Here is a 20,078-nt window from a genome sequence, read left to right as displayed (position 1 = left end):
AAATAACTATAACAGTTATAGTCAGCTGGGAAGTAGCCCTGCGGTGATATTTTGTTCCATAGACATGCAATTCTAGAAACTTTGCTGATGGAATTTACGTTTAGTTTTAGGCACAGGTAGATACTAAGTAAAATTCTTAGTTATTGTTGTAGATAGATGAGGGTCAGCTGTGAATGTTCTATAGGGAGTGGGTGGGTCATAGATTGAGTACCTGCCATGAAGACAACGATAGAGCAAAGATAGACTTGCTACGTCTTTTCTGTGAGAAAAATGCCTCGAGACATATTCTCGGTTGGATTTATGGTTTGGAGTACATAAATTGGACCGCTGCTGAAAATAGAAACATTTCAAAATCATATTATAAGATTTGTGACTGACAGCAGACTCACAGATCACATCTTAATTAAAGAACTTCAGCAGATCATAATTCTAACGAAAGTCACTCCAGTAATTAAGAACTAGATGCTAAAATTCATTGAACATATCACAGACTCTGAAAGTGGATTATCTAAGATATTCCTAGACAGGGTGATAGAAGGGGAATAAATGCGAGTAAGACCGTGTAAACGCTGGCATGATAACGTTTACACGTGGTTATAGCTAATTTGAAATCAACTTAATTATGCAACAAAAAGCGAATCAAAAGAAAATATTTTCTCGTGTTAGTGAGCAATCTGGTCTAATCGAAGAAAACGAAACATAAAAGAAAATCTTGCTTAAAACTGGAGTCGTTGTTTTGCTTGGAAGGAGAACCCTTTTGTTACAGCAGTGACAGTGACCATATTATGAAGAAGATTTCTAGCTATAATAACTAGAAATCCTGTACATGGTGAACCTGTGTCTATATGTGTTCATTGCACAGGCTGTGATCGTCTGCTTGCTATCTTTGTCCAAATTCCGTATTTGATTCTGACAACGATCGTAGTGTCAATAATAGGGTCACTTTCACTGATTTCTTCTTTTCATTTTGCCCGTGACATTTTTCTACGTTAATTATTAAAAGAAAAATGTTTTTCTGTAAAAAGTATTAATCTTGTTTTCATTCGATCGCTAACGGACGATACAACTGATACATTTTGTAGTGTCGTTACTAAAAGTTAAAATTATCGTCCAAACGATAGTAACAAATTAAACCGGGAAAATATTCGTTGTTTCATTTAAAATAATGATACAACAAAACAGCCTTACTTGATACGTAAAACGCTGAAATGAATGAAACCTGCAAAAAATCTTTAAAAATGTTCTTATTCTTTCAGTCTTTTTTTTTTTTTTTTTTGGAGGCGCTCTCTCAATCTTCGAGAACCTTCTGGTTCTAATGCTTTCTTTTCTTTTAAAATAAAACCGTCCTTATATAAAAGGACTTTCGGTTGAATTGTCCTCCAAGACGGTCTCATTCCTTAAGTTACTTTCCTGGAGAACACGTGTGCCGATAATCTGCTCGTCTTCTTGTTTCACAGACCGACAAATTTAATTTCTGTTTCTTACAGAAAGAACAACCAGTTTCTTCATTAGTTCGTTTTGAGACTAATAGTTTCCCAGTTGATAAGGCCCCGTTTCCTCGTAATTAACTGGGAATAAAATTGTAACGTCTTTTTTGAAGGAGAAAAACTCGGAACCTTATGTTTAACATCCAAAACTTTTTGATGGAGTACGAAACCATACTTCTTCTCTGGAGACCGGTTCACTCGTACTAACTGAGCAAAAAGCACTTCCTCACCGCCTCTATCTTCGACAACTAGAGAATGCGCCAACATTCTCATGAAAAGTAAATATATATATATATATATATATAATGTCTAAACCTTCCCGATAAAGGCTTTTGTATAAGCCAAAAAAAAAAAAAATTAAAAGATTAAATAAATATTTATTTAACAAATAAAAAAATAATTCATGTGTCTGATATTTTGATCGTCATGCTTTGAATTTCATTTTCATTGTGCTGCTAAACTTCTGTTAATTTTATACGTTATCAAATTTAAACAACGTATTTATTGTTTTATAAGAAATAAATACAAATATATTTTCGGTAACAAATAGATAGAAATTGTTTTGCATTTTCATTTTTTAATGGAAAAAAATCTTCATTTACTTTTAATCAATTTGATAATACTTCATGGTACTATTTGAAAAAAAAAAAAAAGGTGGCGTTTAAGTGATGCTATTTCCGGTGTCATACTAACCGCGGCATTTATACCTGTGGGAATAAGTGAGATTATGTGTTTACTCCGCCCTCCATCAAAGCAATTAAAAAGGAAACGAAAACAACTTTAAGAGGTTTTAATATTTATTTAAAAAAACATTCGAAATTGAACAGAATAAAACCCAACGTGGATGTATACTCCACGTTGAAGATTAAAAAAATGTATTAAAACAAAATAGCATCTGCAACATGAACAACAGTTGAGGAAAAGCAAGAAGAGATGAGAATGTTTGTCTCTCCAGTGAATTATATATATATATATATATATATATATATATATATATATATATATATATATATATATATATATATATATATATATATTGATCATGCGCCGCTATTCACTATTAAAACAGAGAAAAAAAGGTTCAATGATATGATAGGGGCGCGGTAAAAAAAATGCCGTTTTTTATTAGGTTTAGGAACAAATAAGAAATAAAAAACGTTACCTTTGTTCATAAAATGTAATTACGGTGCGAAATTACATTCTAATCGGCAACTTAAAGCCTTCAAAATCACTTTTGAATGTCGAACGCTTAAAAAGTACACAGATGCCAACTTTATCTATTGTCTTCTGTTTAATTCGATTTTGAAGTTTTTAAATCGTCGATGAGATAGTCATTTCTGACTAGAAACAAAGTTATTATCAACAAGTCAAGTATTACGGTTCACTTATGCTTCTAAGAAAAAACAAACAAAAAATAAAAACAACAAAAAACGGTAAGTTTAGACCGCGCCAAATCATTGAATTGGAGAAACCTTAATTAAAAAAAGACTCATATACGAGTAAAGAAAGAAAACATAAGAAAAACAATTAATAATTATTAAAACCCAAAAAATTATAAATAAAAAGAATTATTTCTTTAAAAAAAAAAGATAAAAAAACGGCCATATTAAACGTTTTTTTTTATATATATATATTTTTTAATATTAAGTTCTATTTTTAATGTATTGATAAGTTTATATATTTAAAGAAAACGTACTTGTGTAGATTATTGATCTATTAATCTGCCACACTTCAAGTAAAAACAATTTTACGTACTTACGTGTCATGTCGAAAATAGTACAAGTTCCACAATGACCAAGAAGATGTGCTAAAAAACATCGACGATCAAGTTCTGTTTAAAAATTGTGGAACCTTAATTTAAATCAATTTAATTCAAGGGAGATAAGTCAGTTTGCCGTACTGAATTGGTCGCACAACTCTTCACCATTAAAATATACTATAAAATTCGATAATTTAATCAATTTTATCTTTATTTGCAATTATTTTTCTATTGGATCATTTTTTTTTTTTTCGTGATTTGGGGAATTTATACTAATTTCGACATGACACGTAAGTACGTAATAATGTTTTCACCTGAAATGCGTTATTTTAAAAGATCACCAATCTGCACAAGAACAAGAAAAAACGCAAGAAAAAGATGTACGATATGCATATCGTGTCAGGTGGAATTTTAGTGCAGTGGATTCATATTTCTTTTGTGCAATTTAAGGTTGATTATGGCTTGTCAGTGCGTGTTCAAAAAATAAATGATTTTATTTAGAATTTTCTTGTAATTTTGTGCGAGGGATAAAGGTGTTTATTGTTCTTATTTAATTATTTATTTTAAAGATGGGTCGTGAGTCCCTTGCGAGCTACATGTAATATAAAAAAAAAAAACGTGGGAGGGAGAGGGAATATGAGATGGACGCAGTTGAGGTGGGGGGCATCTCAATTGTTGTAATTGTAATTACGATAATACATCGCCATGTCTTTCGGGAGGTACTCGTACCAACTGACCGTCTTCATAAAATCTGCGACACGCCGAATCACGACACGGACGGAAAGAGGAGGGAAAGGCGGAAGCGGCGAGATGGAAAGAGAAGAAAAGAAAGAAGGAAAAAGAGAAAGAATTATTAAAGTGATACAAGGAAGAAAAAAGAAGAGAGAGAAAAAAGGCATACATCACCGATATTCCGGTCACTCAGGGTTTGCATTTTAGCCTACCAGGGAAAAATTATTGGTGCAAGGCGAGAGTGCAATCTAATTTAAAAAGCAAAAACAATAGAATGTACCTATTCATCACAGAACGAAAATGTCATATTGAAAAACATCACGTAAATTGACCAAGTAGTGTTTTTCTATATAGAAATTCTTTTTTAAAACATTTTTTAGCAATTTTCATAGTAAAGTGGCCATTACAAGGTTGATTTTGATCTTGAATTGAGTTGTCTCCCTTAATTTATTAAATATGACGTATCAAAACACAACGTTCTCGTTTCCTCTTAAAATTTGCTTTTAGTTAAAAAAAAATACTTGATCAATTTATGTGATTTCTAGAATAAGACATTTTCGTTCCGTGACACGTACATCATAAATATTTTTGTTTCTTCTTCTTCTTCTTCTTCTTCTTCTTATTATTATTATTATTATTATTATTATTATTATTATTATTATTGTCAACTGAAATGAACGTATCGACTTATAGCGACTACGAAAATTTTAAATGGACCCTGTACTTATCAAACACATGACATCTACACTAACCCTTTCTCTCTCTCTCTCTCTCTCTCTCTCTCTCTCTCTCTCCCTCTCTCTCTCATCTACTTCATATACATAGCTGAACAAGCAAAAAGCAGTCAAAATTTATAACCTAATAATTGAAACTCCCCCTCCTCTCCTTACCCCCTCTCTTTTTCTTTACAATCCTCTCTCCCCCTCCCTATATCCATATATCTCCACCCACGCCTACCTGAATCTGCCACCCCCCACACACAATACAATCTGATGTATTTTAACCTTCAAAACTGAAATATTGGCGATATCCGTCTCCCTCCCCCTTATTATTTTCTACCTCACCCCCTTTTTTTCGTATTTCTTCTAAAACACTTCTTCCAAATACTAACAACCATTTCTGTCAGGTCTGACGAGGCTGTTGGATCGTAAACATGGTCCAACATCCGAAACATATGTAACTGAACAGATAAAACGGTAATAAAAATAAAACACATATTTGCTCTGCAATAGTATTGAGCACTTCAGGTTTTTACTAATTACCAGTTTTACCGTATATATATATATACTAGTAGCTAAATTGAATATTAAGATGCTCATATATTTGGTTCTATGCGATGACACTACATGAAAGTTTGCAGGCTTTTTGAAGAGTATAATACTATTTTATGCTTAAAATTTTATGATAATTAGTAAAAATGAACCTATATTTTCAAACCAATAAAATATACTCAAATTTACCTACATTTGTATATATAAATATATAGTGTCCTGGCAAGTCAGCTTTAGTTCTGTTGCTTTGGAATGAATTTTGCTTAGGGGTTTTTTTTTTTTACTTAGTTGTCCCCCCCCCCTGTGTCCTTGACACGCCACTAATATATATATATATATATATATATATATATATATATATATATATATATATATATATATATGCGCGCATGTATATATATATAGTAATGAAAATATATTTATTGCAATTAAACTACACAGAGGTTTCCGTGTTTCATTCCCGTGGGAAATCGTCAGATTAACATGCATGGAATTCGATTCGTGTTACAGTGTGTTGAAACTCATATATTTTTAAACAAATGTACACGTATAAACAGATTTCGCATTTCTATTGAATGAAGAAGGACGACATACACCAACGAATTATCACTCCTCACAAGAGGAACAAATGTATTGTATGTTTTTAATTCAAACAATACATTAAATGCTTTAGAAATATTCTACCAAAAAACAAAACAGTAGATGGCAATCTTATATATCTGATTGTTTTTTTTTTTTTTTTTTTAAATTTCTCAGAGGTTTGTAACATACACACGCGCGTATACACATGCACATACATAGAGCTATCTCTATATATGTGCAGAGAGGTAAGGAGAACGCAATATCAGCCATAACGGTCATAAAAATCGCCAATCCTCTCTGCCGTCTTATCTCGAGCACAGACCAATGAAGACAGACTTAATGAAGCAATAAAAAGATGTTACGTATTTTTCGGATTCTTCAGATTACTACTGTTCTTGTCTTATCCATACAATGTTTCAGTCGATGTAACCTCCGACCTTCTTCAGATGTATCTTGTCGAACTCGGGAATTTTCTGTTAAATTCGTAAATCTGAGCGGAATTTCTAACAGAACCCTTTATTTAACCCACAGGGGTAGCATGCTCTCATTTCGTCAGTCATCCATGACCGTGTAGAAGTTCTAAGTAATTTATAATTGTATGTCGCTCGCACTGAGGATCGACACTTCAATCTCCAGAATAGTGTAACTTCCAACTGAATTTTACCAAGTACTTTATCTACTGCGCCACGGGTCATTGCGTGGTATGAATTCTGGAAACCTTAAACCTATTTTTGTTTTTTAATGTATTTACAATTTGGTGCTTGTGCACTTTTGCTATCGCGCTATTTTTAAATAGTTTTTTTTTTCATGTTGAATTCAAGCTCCACGATATCTTTTCATTATTATTAAATTGTTAGGCCGAAGCACATAATAGTTACACAACACCCTCCTCCCCATGTTAAGAATGGCTTTCAAAATAATAACGTTATTATTTGAGCACGGTGGCAAAAGTGCACAAGTACTAGCAATTTTACTACTTATCACAATACATTACTACTTATTACGACAGATACAGATTCCCGAGTTCGACAGAAAGATTCCCAAGTTCGACAAGATATACCAGAAGAAGGTCGAAGGTTGTAAAAATAAGACTCAAGATGAGAAGAGTAGTCAGAATAATCCAAATAACACGAATTATCAATCTTCATCTCAAAAGTTCAGATAAATGACAATCCTTTAATCTGCTCCAAGATGGCTTCCCTATACTTAAACAGAATGAAAAGTATTGAGATGGAAATGACGGACGGTCAGAAGATAAAAATTAAAAATGTACGCGTCGTTTAATAATGTTTATGCCTAATTTTACTTTCGATTAGCAGGTCAAGCAAATGTATGCTTTACACAGACTTAAAGAAATTACTTGTTAAACTGAAAAATAAACATGTGAACAATCCACTACAATTTATAACGGAACCAGTAATCTCTGAAGAACGAAAACAACCACTTTCTATTGGATGCTGATCCATAATGGTATTCGGGGAACTAAAACTGGATAAAACTATATAAAAAATAACTACATAATACCGAGGCAAACTCTAAAATCTCATATACGAATATGAACTACACTTTCCCAGGCTTTGTCTTCTCTATTTCAGTAGGGGTTAGTTTATTGCTAATCGTCTGGGAAGAATCGGGGAATGCCGACTGGGTTGTTCAGGCATTTTTTTTTTTTTTTTTTTTTTGCAAATCAGATTGCTCCTTTTTGGAAGTGCTGACTTTTCGTCCCACTTTCCGACACTTGTGTCACATTTCTCACTGTGCGATAGAAATAAACAGAATCGATAAAAAAAAACTTCCAAAGTTGTAGAAAGGAAAAAGTAAATCATGCCTGACTCCGCATAGGTTGCACATACGTAGTACACTTATATTTGCTTATATATAAAAAAAACACTTTGTATGTGTGTGAGAGAGAGAGAGAGAGAGAGAGAGAGAGAGAGAGAGCGAGAAAGAGAGAGAGAGAAAGAGAGAGGGAGAAAGAGTTCCTTATGGATAGCTGGGCCGATTTCTTTTTTTAATTTTCACACATATATTCCTTATATGCCTGGCAATGTTCTTAGATAGGTTTAGCATCGGAATGCCCCCGATAAGTATTGAAAATTCATAATCGAAAAATTCCCATTAAAGATTAAACATCACGAGTGCATTTGAGAAGTTTTATCACTGGACAAGCAGAAGGACTCAGTGTATTAATTCAAAAGTAAATAAATAAATGAATGAATAAATAAATACAAAATAGTTCAATTGACAAATAAATAAATGCATAAATAACTGAATAAATAAATAATTGAATACATTAACGAATACATAAATAAATGGCAAATAATTTAATTAAAAAATAAACAAATAAATAATTGAATTAATAAGTGCATACATAAATGAATAGATAATTAGAATAAATGAATAGATAATTAGAATAAATGAATACATAAACGAATACACAAATAATTGAATAAATGAATACATAAATAAATAATCACATAAATAAGTGGAGAATAACAAATAAACAAATAAATTAATAAATTAATTCATACATTAATAAATAATTGAGTAAATAAATGAATAAATAATTAAAAGGACAAATATATGGATAAATAAATAAATAGGCTAAAACGATTAAATAAATGAATGGATAAATAGTTAAATGGTTTAATATATACGTGGATAAATCAATAAGTTGACAAATAAATAAATAAACAAATAAATAAATAAACTGACAAAATATAGTTGAATAATTAAATGAATAAATAACTAAATGAATAAATAATTAAATGAATAAATAAATAGATAAATAAATAAATGATTAAATAAACAGTGTAATAAATAGATGAAGAAATAATAAAAGGTATAATTAAATAAACAAATGAATGTGTAGATAAATAATTAAATAAATATATAGATAAATAAATAAATAAAATTATAAATAAATAACCAAATAAATTATTGGTAAATAAATATATGTATAAATAAATAACTGGAAAAATATGTATAATTAAATAAATAGACGGATAAATAAATAATTGACTAAATAAATAACTGAATAAATAAATTGATAACTAATTAAATGAATAAATAATTTAAAGCAATAAATGATCCAATAACTGAACAGATAAATAATTGAATAAATATATGGCTAAATAAATATATAAATAAATAGATGCATGAATAAATGAATAAAATGTTCATGACAAAAAAAAATCGTAAATGTTTCAACAGCAAAGTTGTTGCTTAACTTTATCAAAGAAAAAAAGGTTAATTTCGGAAATTAGTAAAATAAAACGAAACGTGTCTCATACGATAAACTATAAATCAGCAAACGTTTGGAAATATCTTTACATATACTGTGTGGATTTTCTTCTTCTGTGATGACGTCATCAGTTGTGAGGGACGATATACCAGATATTCACAAGGTCAGTATGAGAAATTCGTACGGAGCTCGCTTCATGCTGGCCATGTAAATATCTCATAAACCGTCGAATTCTTCGGGTCGGATGACCAATTCTTGTAAACAGCTACACATCTCTTCCATAACTTTGTATCAGTGATTTGAACTGTGGTGTCAGCAGAAGCAGGTGTCCATTGAGTCCAGTTTCAAATTAAAATCAAAATAAAATCTGCATATATAATATAAAACGTGTCTTGAGATTCTTGTCGGCGGTTGGATATTTTTAACATTCCAATTATGATTGCTGGTGAAAGTAACGGATTTAGCATGCCGCCATATACGGCCTCACTCAATCCCATGCTTTGCTAAACATGTGCATTTAAAATAAATTTAGTGTCAGAATAAAACTGTGAACGCCTGAACGACATGGCATTCATACGTACTTAATTTCTCTTTATTCATATGTATGTTGCTGGTAACCTGGAGGAAAGACACTAACCTACGAAGTTAAGTGTAGCTTTATTGATTGGGTTCAAATCCCCAGGCCATCACTAATTATCACTTTCTAAACGAATGACTGTATACGCATGAAACACTAGTATATTATATATATATGTGCTGTTTTAAATATTCGTAGCATAAACATTAATACTACTGACAATTTATTCTTTGAAAAAAAAAAGTTAGCATCATTATTTATTAATATTAATACAGAATTACAATTGGTTAAGAAAACAACTTATAATCATTGAAAAAATTATACACTAAAAAAAATACAGACTTACGTTAAAATTTATCATACGTGAAATTTAAAGTTGATAAACACAAACAGGCTGGTAGTTGAAAAGAGGAGGTGGTGGGCAAAACAGACTGGTTTTCTTTTCAACTCTGTACATCCGTACTTACCGACATGTAACGTTCGTATAATTTTTACTATTTTTTAATTAAATTATTTTTCTATGTTCCTGTTTTTCAATTTATTTTATTTTCTTTATTTTCCAAGATTATATGAACATTATTTTACGTTGATAATTATACGTTCTTGCGTGCAATGGAAATATTAGAATCTTACATGCAAAGATTACGTTAAAAATATAAACGTAAAAAAAAAGTAGAAATAATTTTTGCAATTATAATTTTTTGTGTGAAAATATTAAATAAAAAATGCTTAATTCAATGATAATATTGGTAGTTCGAGAAATAAATTTTTCTTCGAGTTATATAGAATTCATTAATACGGACTTCAGGGGCTTTTTTCGTAATGTTCCTGTAAAAATTATTGTTAAATTACGATGCCTTATTTATATATAAAAAAAAGCAAAAATAAATTCTTGCGATTTTTATTTACTACTGAAAACCATAACTTTATTAAAGGTATTTTTGTTTAAACAAAATAATACATTTTCACGAAGATTTAAATAAAAATAATTAGTTCATTATATTCCGCGATCATTATTTGATGAATACTGAAAGTTTCATTAAAATTGGTTAATTTCCTGATTTTTGGTGATTTTTTAAGTAAAGGGAGGGGTCAAAATGTTTATACATTTTGAGCATCAGCATTCATTTTGCCCGTAACTAACAATTGTTGATATATAAATATGTTTTGTTCGTTAACTCATGCTTTTTCGTTTACATTTACAAAATCCCATTGGTTAGTTAGTATTTGCTAACTGCTGACCCATTTGCCAATTTAGTTACATTTATATTAATTGCCAGCGTTGTTCTTGGCCCTTTTTAAAGACGCTACTGTTGTCAAGATAAGCTACTTGGAGGCAGAAACAACGCCACACATTTGCGTGAACGCCTTCGGTTAGCACAACTCAATGTCAAATAGCAATCTTGAAGACATTAAGATTTATTAAAAAAATACTCTAGGCTTTAAGACATTAAGATTTATATGATTAGACATAAAATCTCGAAGTGAAGTTATCGACAGCATAATGTTAAGCTAACCAATGTGCAATGACAATTATTGCATCGTAGGGAGGTGACGGTAGTCTAGTGGTTAACGACACGAACTGATGATCTGGGTGTTTCAAGTTCAAATCCAGCTCGTTCCACAATAATTAGGATGTTGGCAACCTTCTCATGGTTCCTCCGATATTTTCCTAGAAAGAATTCGGACTAGAAAAATATCGGGAAAACTAATGTTAACAATAGAATATTTGAATTCATACGATATGATGATGACCAGCATCGCACAGAGGCAAGGTTAGACACAATATCAGTTTATATTGCGCATCAGATTCTCTAACAAAGGATACACTGACCAGGACGAAAAATAGCCTAGTCGGTCATTCAGTCGCCAGACAATAAACCCATCTATAAGGAGAAGACGAAAGAAATAAACACTTTGCCGCCTTCGAAAGGAAGAAGTAATGCCTAGGATAGTGTCCTTCTGACACAGAACATATACAATACTCAAATCCTTCGCGTTGGGTTCAAAAACGAACACTTACCATAATTCTGTTTAGTATCAGACTCACAACCGTAGTAAGTCCTGGCTGGACTCAGTGCCCGATTAAGGTAGGTATGCAAGAAGTCTCTTGCTGGTTGGTCACAATCCATCATGTACGTACATTTCTGGAATTCCGACATGAGACTAGCAAAAACAGAAAAAAAGAAACAAAAAAACATAAAACGATGTTTAATTAATAAAGAAAAAAAAATTAAAATAGAAATTAGAAATGTTTCTGAATTCCTTTTTAAAGATATACAACTACATGTGTCGTCTGAGTGTTTTGCGATTATGTGTGAAAACGTAACGGGATTAGGTGTATTTAGTGCCGTATAAGCTATGGGAGAAAGAGGCAAAAACCGATGGTTGCTGCCTATTCGACTTCGAATGTGATCACCATTCCGAGATTTTTCAGGTTTTGTGCGTTCGTGTATCAAGGACGCAATATACAGAAGAAAAAAACCCACAAAACTCTGAAATGTATTTATGCGTGACTTTTTTTTTACAGTAGAATTGAGCTTGCACAGTGGTATTCTTACATTAGAGACTTGATGGAATCACGTGGTACAGTGACGTCATACGCATTAGAACTCAAGCGATCTCTTAGTAGCGTTTGACTTCGACAGGACAAGTCATGTCATCTTCACTTGATATCAGGTGAGCTATTTGTATATAAACAATGTGAAAGAACGGACACCTTCAATTTATGTTATGTTGCATACGCTTAGCTGATAAATAATTCGATATTGCCATTAGTTTGCTTTGAACGGATGCCGACCACATGGGAGACAATTAATGATGACAGACCAACACCGGAAACGATAAGATGGCTTTTTTATTTCTTTACTCATATTCATTCCAAACAAAGCACTGGATACATAAGGGGATACTGTGAATTAAGGATCATGCCGATAGATATACACTAAGCAGGGAGTTGAGCAGCAAAATAAATGTTTGTTCACATTACATTTTAACTTCTTCATGTTAGTACAATCGGGCAAACAGTAATACCAAGATAATTTCAAAGTCTATCAGTTCGAGAAATTAAAGTAAATTGCTCTCTGGCGTCAATGGACATTTTGCTGCTTGTCGAGTTATTTGGATGATACTTACATCGAAGAAGCGCCTGTGCTACGAATTCTTCGAGCTTGTTTGGTAGTGCAAGACTTTTTTGGATTCTAACTACTAGAGAGTGATTACTTATTGATGCATCGTCCCATATGTGGCAATAGTATTCCATGCGTGGGTGAATGGTGGTTTTGTAGAGATATAGAATACTGTTAGTTGTGAGTATATTTCTAGCGCAGTAGAGACAGCTAACCTTTTTTGCAGCAGCCTTCACAGTGTCTTCTATGTATTTGTTCCGATTCATGTTATCTATAAATGTTAGGCTGAGGAGTTTGAATGATATACTCCCAACTAAAGTGGCATTATGCATGGCACGGCTGAAAAAGGTTATTTGCAATTGTTGAAAGAAAAGCTTTATTCAGTTGCCATTGACCATGGCCTTTTACACGGAGACGCTTATGTTTAGCACGCAGCGACGATCGAAAGGTAAAAAAGACAAAGAAAAATGTAAAAATAATCGTAGCAGACATGATGTAGGTATACAGGGTGTTCCACAAGTCGTGAACATATTTAGACATTAAATATCTCAAAAACTATTAAGGATATAAAAAGCATGCCGAAAAAAGGCATAAACCTGACGAATCCTAGTCTGGATGAAACGCGAAATATTCTGTGTAGCTTAATTGCCATATATATTTCTATAACTTACTACCTAGCTCTACCTATGTATTGAGCACTGTTGAAGTAAATACTTAAAGTTTACGAATGAAATTATACTTTCGCATATTAATTTATGTGATTAACTGAATTAGTCATAAACACACACACACACACACACACACACACATATATATATATATATATATATATATATATATATTTGTGTGTGTGTGTGTGTGTGTGCTTTAGAATAATGAGATAAAATATATCTACTGGTACACAAATCTAGTAATTTTCGGTCTTACAAAATATTATTAGATGTAATATTTCATAGAAGAAAATCCCAACTAAATAAAATTGCTCAATATACAGAATAATACTTTTGAAATTTATATATACATATAAGACCGAAAATCACTGGATTTGCGTACCAGTAGTTGGTTGGTTGTTTTTGTTTTACGGCATATCAACCCTTTTCGGGTTATTTAATGCCGAATCCAAAGATTTTGAAGAAAAAACTTTTTAATAGAATATATTTGTTGTTTTCAAGTCGGTTTCTATTTAACCCATAGTTGGAACCCTAACAGGTACTATCACTCCGGGTCAGAGTGGACCTGGGAGCAATGGTAATTAAAGGGTGGCTACACACTCCCCAAAGCCCGCAAGCTGGGGCCTCACCACTGGGTATAGTTTAAGGTCATATCCAGGACCCCCATTGAGGGACTTTTACCCTCTGCAGGGAGGCAGTCGGTGTATTCTAATGCCCCACCGACAGGACCGCGTACCAGTAGATATATATATATATATATATATATATATATATATATATATATTATATATATATATATATATATATATATATATATATATATATATGTGTGTGTGTGTGTGTGTGTGTGTGGGCATGCTTTTTATATCCTTTATAGTTTTCACGACTATATATATATATATATATATATATATATATATATATATATATATATAATCATTAATATTAAAGTGGAACTTAATGAATGTACTTTTCAAATCATATCATTCTCATTTCGTATACATAGTTCAGTAGATATAAAGTCTTGAATTTGTCCGAGACTTCTGGAACACCCTGTATAACTTATGTAGTGTGTGGTTGGTGGTACTCCAGATGTGTCACTTTGTAAAGTCAATCCAGTAGAAAAACGAATCGCACATAAAATTGCAGCAGCAAAATTTAACTGATACCATTGTGTAAGCTATAAAAAATTAAAATTTTCCCATGAAGAAATTATTAAAAAGAACCAAATTTTAGTCACAAAACAAAAGTCTTTACTTCGGAGCAGGACTGGAACAAAAGTGAATACAACTAAACTATCGTTTAAAAAAGGGGTTGAAAAAAGAGTTGACGTCAAATGTCGTTGTGAGTTGAATGGAACGGCCTTACTCGTCTGCTTTAGTTGACATTCTAGTCCAACTATTTATTCATCGAAGAAATCGAACGGAAATGCATTCTATGTAATACGTTTTCATTGGAAATGAGACGTTTCGGCGGGGCCGATTCGGCGGGGGGTAAATTCGGCACCGACCACGCCAGTTACATTTTTATAAAGACTTTATAACCTTTAAAAAAAAAAGAAGAAAATATATCACTTTAACTGTTTTTAAGAAAATTCATGTTTTGCAAAACTATTTTTTGTTAATCATTTTCTAATAAATTTTTTAAGGATCAAAAACTGAAATACTTTTTTGTTCTTTTTTCTAAATTAAGAAATACTTTATGAAAATATAATCTCGTTGTTGACGACTGAATATTGTCTGTTTTGTGTTGCGTTATAAATAAGCACGGCTCGAGGTTTTTAATGTTCATATCTCTTTAATTGTTTTTTTTTTTTAATGAAAAATCGTGTTTTTGAAAAACTCTTCTTGGTTAATTATTTGGTTAATTATTTGGTTAACTTTAAATATTTTAAAGTTTTTTTTTGATTAAGAAAAACAATATGAAAATATAATCTCGTTGTTGACGACTGAATGTTGTCTGTTTTTGTGTTGTGTTTTAAATAAACTCGGTTGTTTTTAAGTTCTTTTTTTAATCAAATTAATTTTTTTCTTTTAATAATTTTTAATTCAATTTTCTTAAAAGAAAAAATGGCGGAGGTTGACAATCCTGCCACTTTTCAAAAATCGATAAAAAAAAAACATGGCGGACGATCTACACGCATGACACTGAAAGTAAGTAACGCTTCCTCTGACACGTGACTGGAAGTTAGGAGGCATATGTGTATTTGTTTTGACTTTACATACGTGAATGAACAACGAACCATTCTTTCACCTAACAATTTAATGAAAAATATATATTCTTTTTTAAGTTCGTGTTTCTCGCCTTGGCGAAACTGCACTAGTACCAAATGTCTTTTTGGTTAAGAATACAAGTATGGTGACAATTTCATGAAATATATATATATATATATATATATATATATATATATATATATATATATATATATATATATAATTCTTTGAATCCGAGATCAGTAGGCCTTGTGCGAGCCTTTTCTAGTCTCGCACAAAAACACGCGTTCACATCTCAAGCCATTTTTCTTGTCATATACATACGCGCACACAAACATACGCACGCACGTACACACACGTAGATATATTCACGTTCACGTACATACACTCACATTCATGCTAACGTACAAACACGTACGCACACATACGCGCACATGTACGCACACATGGACAACGTCACTTCACCATTCAAAGGGAATCCACACATGCGCAAAAGACCACCGGAAACAACTATAAAAACAAGAGCAATAAGCTGCTTCCTTCTTTTCGAACCAGCTTCCGCCACCTGCTACTATGTGGGGAAAGAGCTAACAGAGAGTACGTACACTTTATACGTTTTCTCTCTTCATGAACTGGATTGACTTTCTCACTCTTTTTCCCCTTTTGCTTTTGTCCATCAACCAGACAAGTTCGCGTCCACAGCTAGTGGTCTGAAGACATTTCCACGTGGACGAGTACCGCCATGTGCGCTTCGTTTTACTGAGGTTAACCCTCTCTCTCTCGCTCTCTCCCTTTCTACACGCTGGACTGTAATTCCCATTTCCACTACATTACTCACTCCTTTTTCCACGCGCGGACATGAACACGTGTTACACCTAAAACATTCATTTTTCAACAGAAAATAAACTACATGTTTATTTTATCCAGCAATTGAGGTTTGTTTCCTTCTTTCCATTCGTTTCATTATTTTCTTTTGTAGCGAGTTAGGATATTTATATCCTGGCCCGCAACAGCCTCTATAGCGTTTGTACAGACACCTGTGGCGGGGTCTACAAAATGTTCCGAATGGTTAACTGTGCTATACGAACTTAAATTTTTATTAAATTGTTAGGTGAAAGAATGGTTCGTTGTTCATTCACGTATGTAAAGTCAAAACAAATACACATATGCCCCCTAACTTCCGATCACGTGTCAGAGGGAGCGTTAATTACTTTCAATGTCATGTGTGTAGGTCGTCCGCCATGTTTTTTTTTTATCGATTTTTGAAAAGTGGCAGGATTGTCAACCTCCGCCTGAAAAACATCTTCCTTTACTCAATTTATTTTGAAAATATATTTTTAAAAATCTTTGACTATAACGATGAAGCGCTAATTTGACGCCGAATCGATCATATGCCGTATCGGCTACTCCGGATCGGCACCGCCAAAACGGCGACGCCGAATCGGCCAAGCCGAACGTACCAATCCCGTTTTCATTACATAACAAATCAATCAATTCCCGTAGAAGCATTAGTTTACGCAGAAATAAAATAACCCATAAAAACGTACCTGGTATATACTGTAATCCTAGTTTAAAACCATTTAATGTTTAGTAATTATGCAAAATAGGGACCGCGTTATCGTCGAATATTATGTAAACCGTTGGAAGTTGCTGAACGAAAACAATGTTTGTGTTTTTTTACTTATAAATGATAGCCAATGTTTAAAACGCTAGCAAAGAAAACACAATCGAAAAAGGCATTTGTACAATTTACACACTATGCTGAAATAATAACGTTATTATTTAGAAAGCTATTTTTAACATGAAGAGGGAATTAAAAAAATAATTCCGTGCCTTCACGTAACAATTTAATAACCAAAACCGTAAAAATTGATATTAAAAAAATACCGTTTACGCATTGTCGGATGCTGCGATTTCATTGACTAAGCATTTCGGCAATTTTCTCAGAATATGCTGGCGATAATGCAGTCCCTGCATAAGTACCGATTTTTTTCACATATTTTTTAATTACATCTCCTCTTCTTCGCTACAACAATTCATCTGATTATAATATCACGAGCATTCACTAATTGATAGTCAAGAAGAACCTCGTTTGATACTTTTCCGTGCGACTCTTTTAATCTTCTATGCTCTCTAAGCGAAATGGGATCATTAAGGGACGCGTTTTAAAAGGCATGTCGACAGTTAAGAAAGCTGTGACGAAGGAGCTGCATTAGTCACAAGTGGTGTAAATTTCAAGTGGAAAGAATTATGTATTGGTATATTATAATGGACCTTATATTTTTTATCATATATATTTCTTTCTTTTGAAAGTAAATACGCGTTTTCTTTCATCGAAACCAGTAAATCTAATATATAAAAGGTTATACATCTGTCTGTCTGTCTCCATATTTTCAAACTCTATCTACTCTGGAACTAAAAGTCATAGAGCGGCGCTAGGGGTCTCAAATGATTGGATTTTTACGGACCGTTTTTTAGCCAATTAAAATAGTTTTTAAGGGTTCAAAAATGAGATAAAATTGAACATTTTTATACATTTTGTACATTCATCTTAGTTTATTTTTAATTTTTAATCAGCTCATACGCGTGTCACGTTGATACAGTGGTAACGTCACCAGCTTTGAACGCTACAGTTTTGCTTTCGTTTTCGATTTTAGTTGATAGCACCCAAATATTTTTTTTACTTTGGAAATCACAACTTTATAATAATATATATGAAATCTGGACAAATTAAAATATCATATTTAAGCGTATTTTACGCCCGGGCAAGTTAATAATTAAAGTAACTTGAAACGTTTAAATTGACAAAAAACACTCTTCTTTGACGCATGTATGTGTGCGCATGCGTTAGTTGGGGATGAAAACGGTTAGAGAAAGAGAGAGAGAGAGAGAGAGAGAGAGAAAGAGAGGGGTTAAATAGATAGATATAAAGATATTACTTCATCATTTTACTCTTCATTCTTTTTTAATATTTAATTTTTCAAAATGGATGCTATTTCCACAGACAGACATGTCACCTAAGTTTACATAAACAAAGATAGCCATCAACTGGAAAGCCTAGACTCGAAAGTCATCCACTTCCGGTTTATGACTATTATGGTTTTGTAGATTGATGTGTCTGATTATGGAAATAATTTTATTGTAACAGTGATATGTTCCCAAAGTATTTTCTTCTGAGTAATTTTATCCTTGGCTATGTAAATATTTCCTGGTTCCTGATTGTTTGTTGGTGAAACTAGATATGGATGAAATTGATTTAAAATGTAAAGGAGGAGTTTGTCTTTATAATCATGTTAACGGTCAACTCTTTTTTGTCATACCAAACTAAGACTACAAGATGAAAATCTACTCAACACCTCTTTCTTATATTTAGTGTTCTTGACTTCTTCTTACAAATAGTGACATTTACAACCCCATCCTACAATATATTGTTATATTTCAATGAACCTTTACTCTATAAATGAAGTACATAAATTGGACAGTTTCACTGCTGCTGGAAATAGAAACATTTCGGAATCATATTATTTGGATTCATCGGACTACTGTTCTTATCTTGAGTGTGATTTTCTCAATGTTTCGATCGATGTAACCTCCGCCCTTCTTCAGTATCTTGTCGAACTCGGGAATGTTTCTGTCGAACTCGGGAATTTAGACGGAATTCGAAAAAGAATACAATTGCGAATTACTTAGGACCGCTATCCAGTTATGACTGACGGAACAAGAGCATGCTATTCCCTAGAAGAAAATAAAGGGGTTCGCTCGAAATGACCGAGTTTGACAGAAACATTCCCAGATCACAGACGTAATTAAAGAACTTCGTCATATCACAACTTTAAGACCAGTCACTCCAAAGGTCTCCTTGGCAGGTATCCAAAGAATCAACGCATATGATAGGCTGCAGTGACTTTTAAGCAAGTAAACTATGAATAGAAAAATATAATGCAAACAACATTTAATCTGAATCTACGTAAGGTTGACAAATAACAAATTAGCTTAAATTTGTGTTTGTGTATACTATTAGAAAAAGGGGAAAGAATTCAATAGAAATTCTCCTTGCATTAAAGGCAAACATCTTTTAATAATTTAATATATAAATTTATTAAAAAAAAAACATTTCAAATTCATATAATGAGATTCATGATTGACAGCAGACTCACATATCACATTAAAATTAAAGAATTCATCAGACCACAAATCTAATGCTAATCATTCCAGTAATTAAGAGCAAGGCACTAAAACTTTTTGGACACATAAAAAAAAAATCTGACACTAGATCATCTAAGATATGTCTAGACATTTTTTTTTACAAAGGAGTCACCACTTATCAAGGCTCAGAGGCCACTCGCGGATAAGGGTTAAAAGATTAATGAGTGTACAGTGGTCCAAAGAATAATATCATAGTAATTGTTAGAAG

The 20,078-nt window shown here is 32.3% G+C and overlaps 1 protein-coding gene across 1 annotated transcript in view; it reads right to left on the bottom strand.

Annotated features, from left to right (window-relative positions):
• Positions 1-1,508: 1,508 nt before the first annotated feature.
• LOC145276650 (uncharacterized) overlaps positions 1,509-20,078 on the bottom strand; it is a 45,172-nt gene continuing 26,602 nt past the window's right edge. Inside the window, exons 7-8 of the mRNA XM_080127841.1 lie at positions 11,676-11,818; positions 1,509-1,735 (exon numbers count right to left, since the gene is read on the bottom strand). Of these exons, the coding sequence (XP_079983967.1) occupies positions 1,509-1,735; positions 11,676-11,818 (370 nt within the window). The remainder of the gene's footprint in view (positions 1,736-11,675; positions 11,819-20,078) is intronic.

Source organism: Euprymna scolopes, chromosome 5 (assembly GCF_053919585.1).
Source record: "Euprymna scolopes isolate OS-2025 chromosome 5, ASM5391958v1, whole genome shotgun sequence".
Taxonomy (NCBI): domain Eukaryota; kingdom Metazoa; phylum Mollusca; class Cephalopoda; order Sepiida; family Sepiolidae; genus Euprymna; species Euprymna scolopes.
The sequence above is the reverse complement of the archived record's forward strand: the minus strand, read 5'-3'. Positions and strand labels throughout refer to the sequence as shown.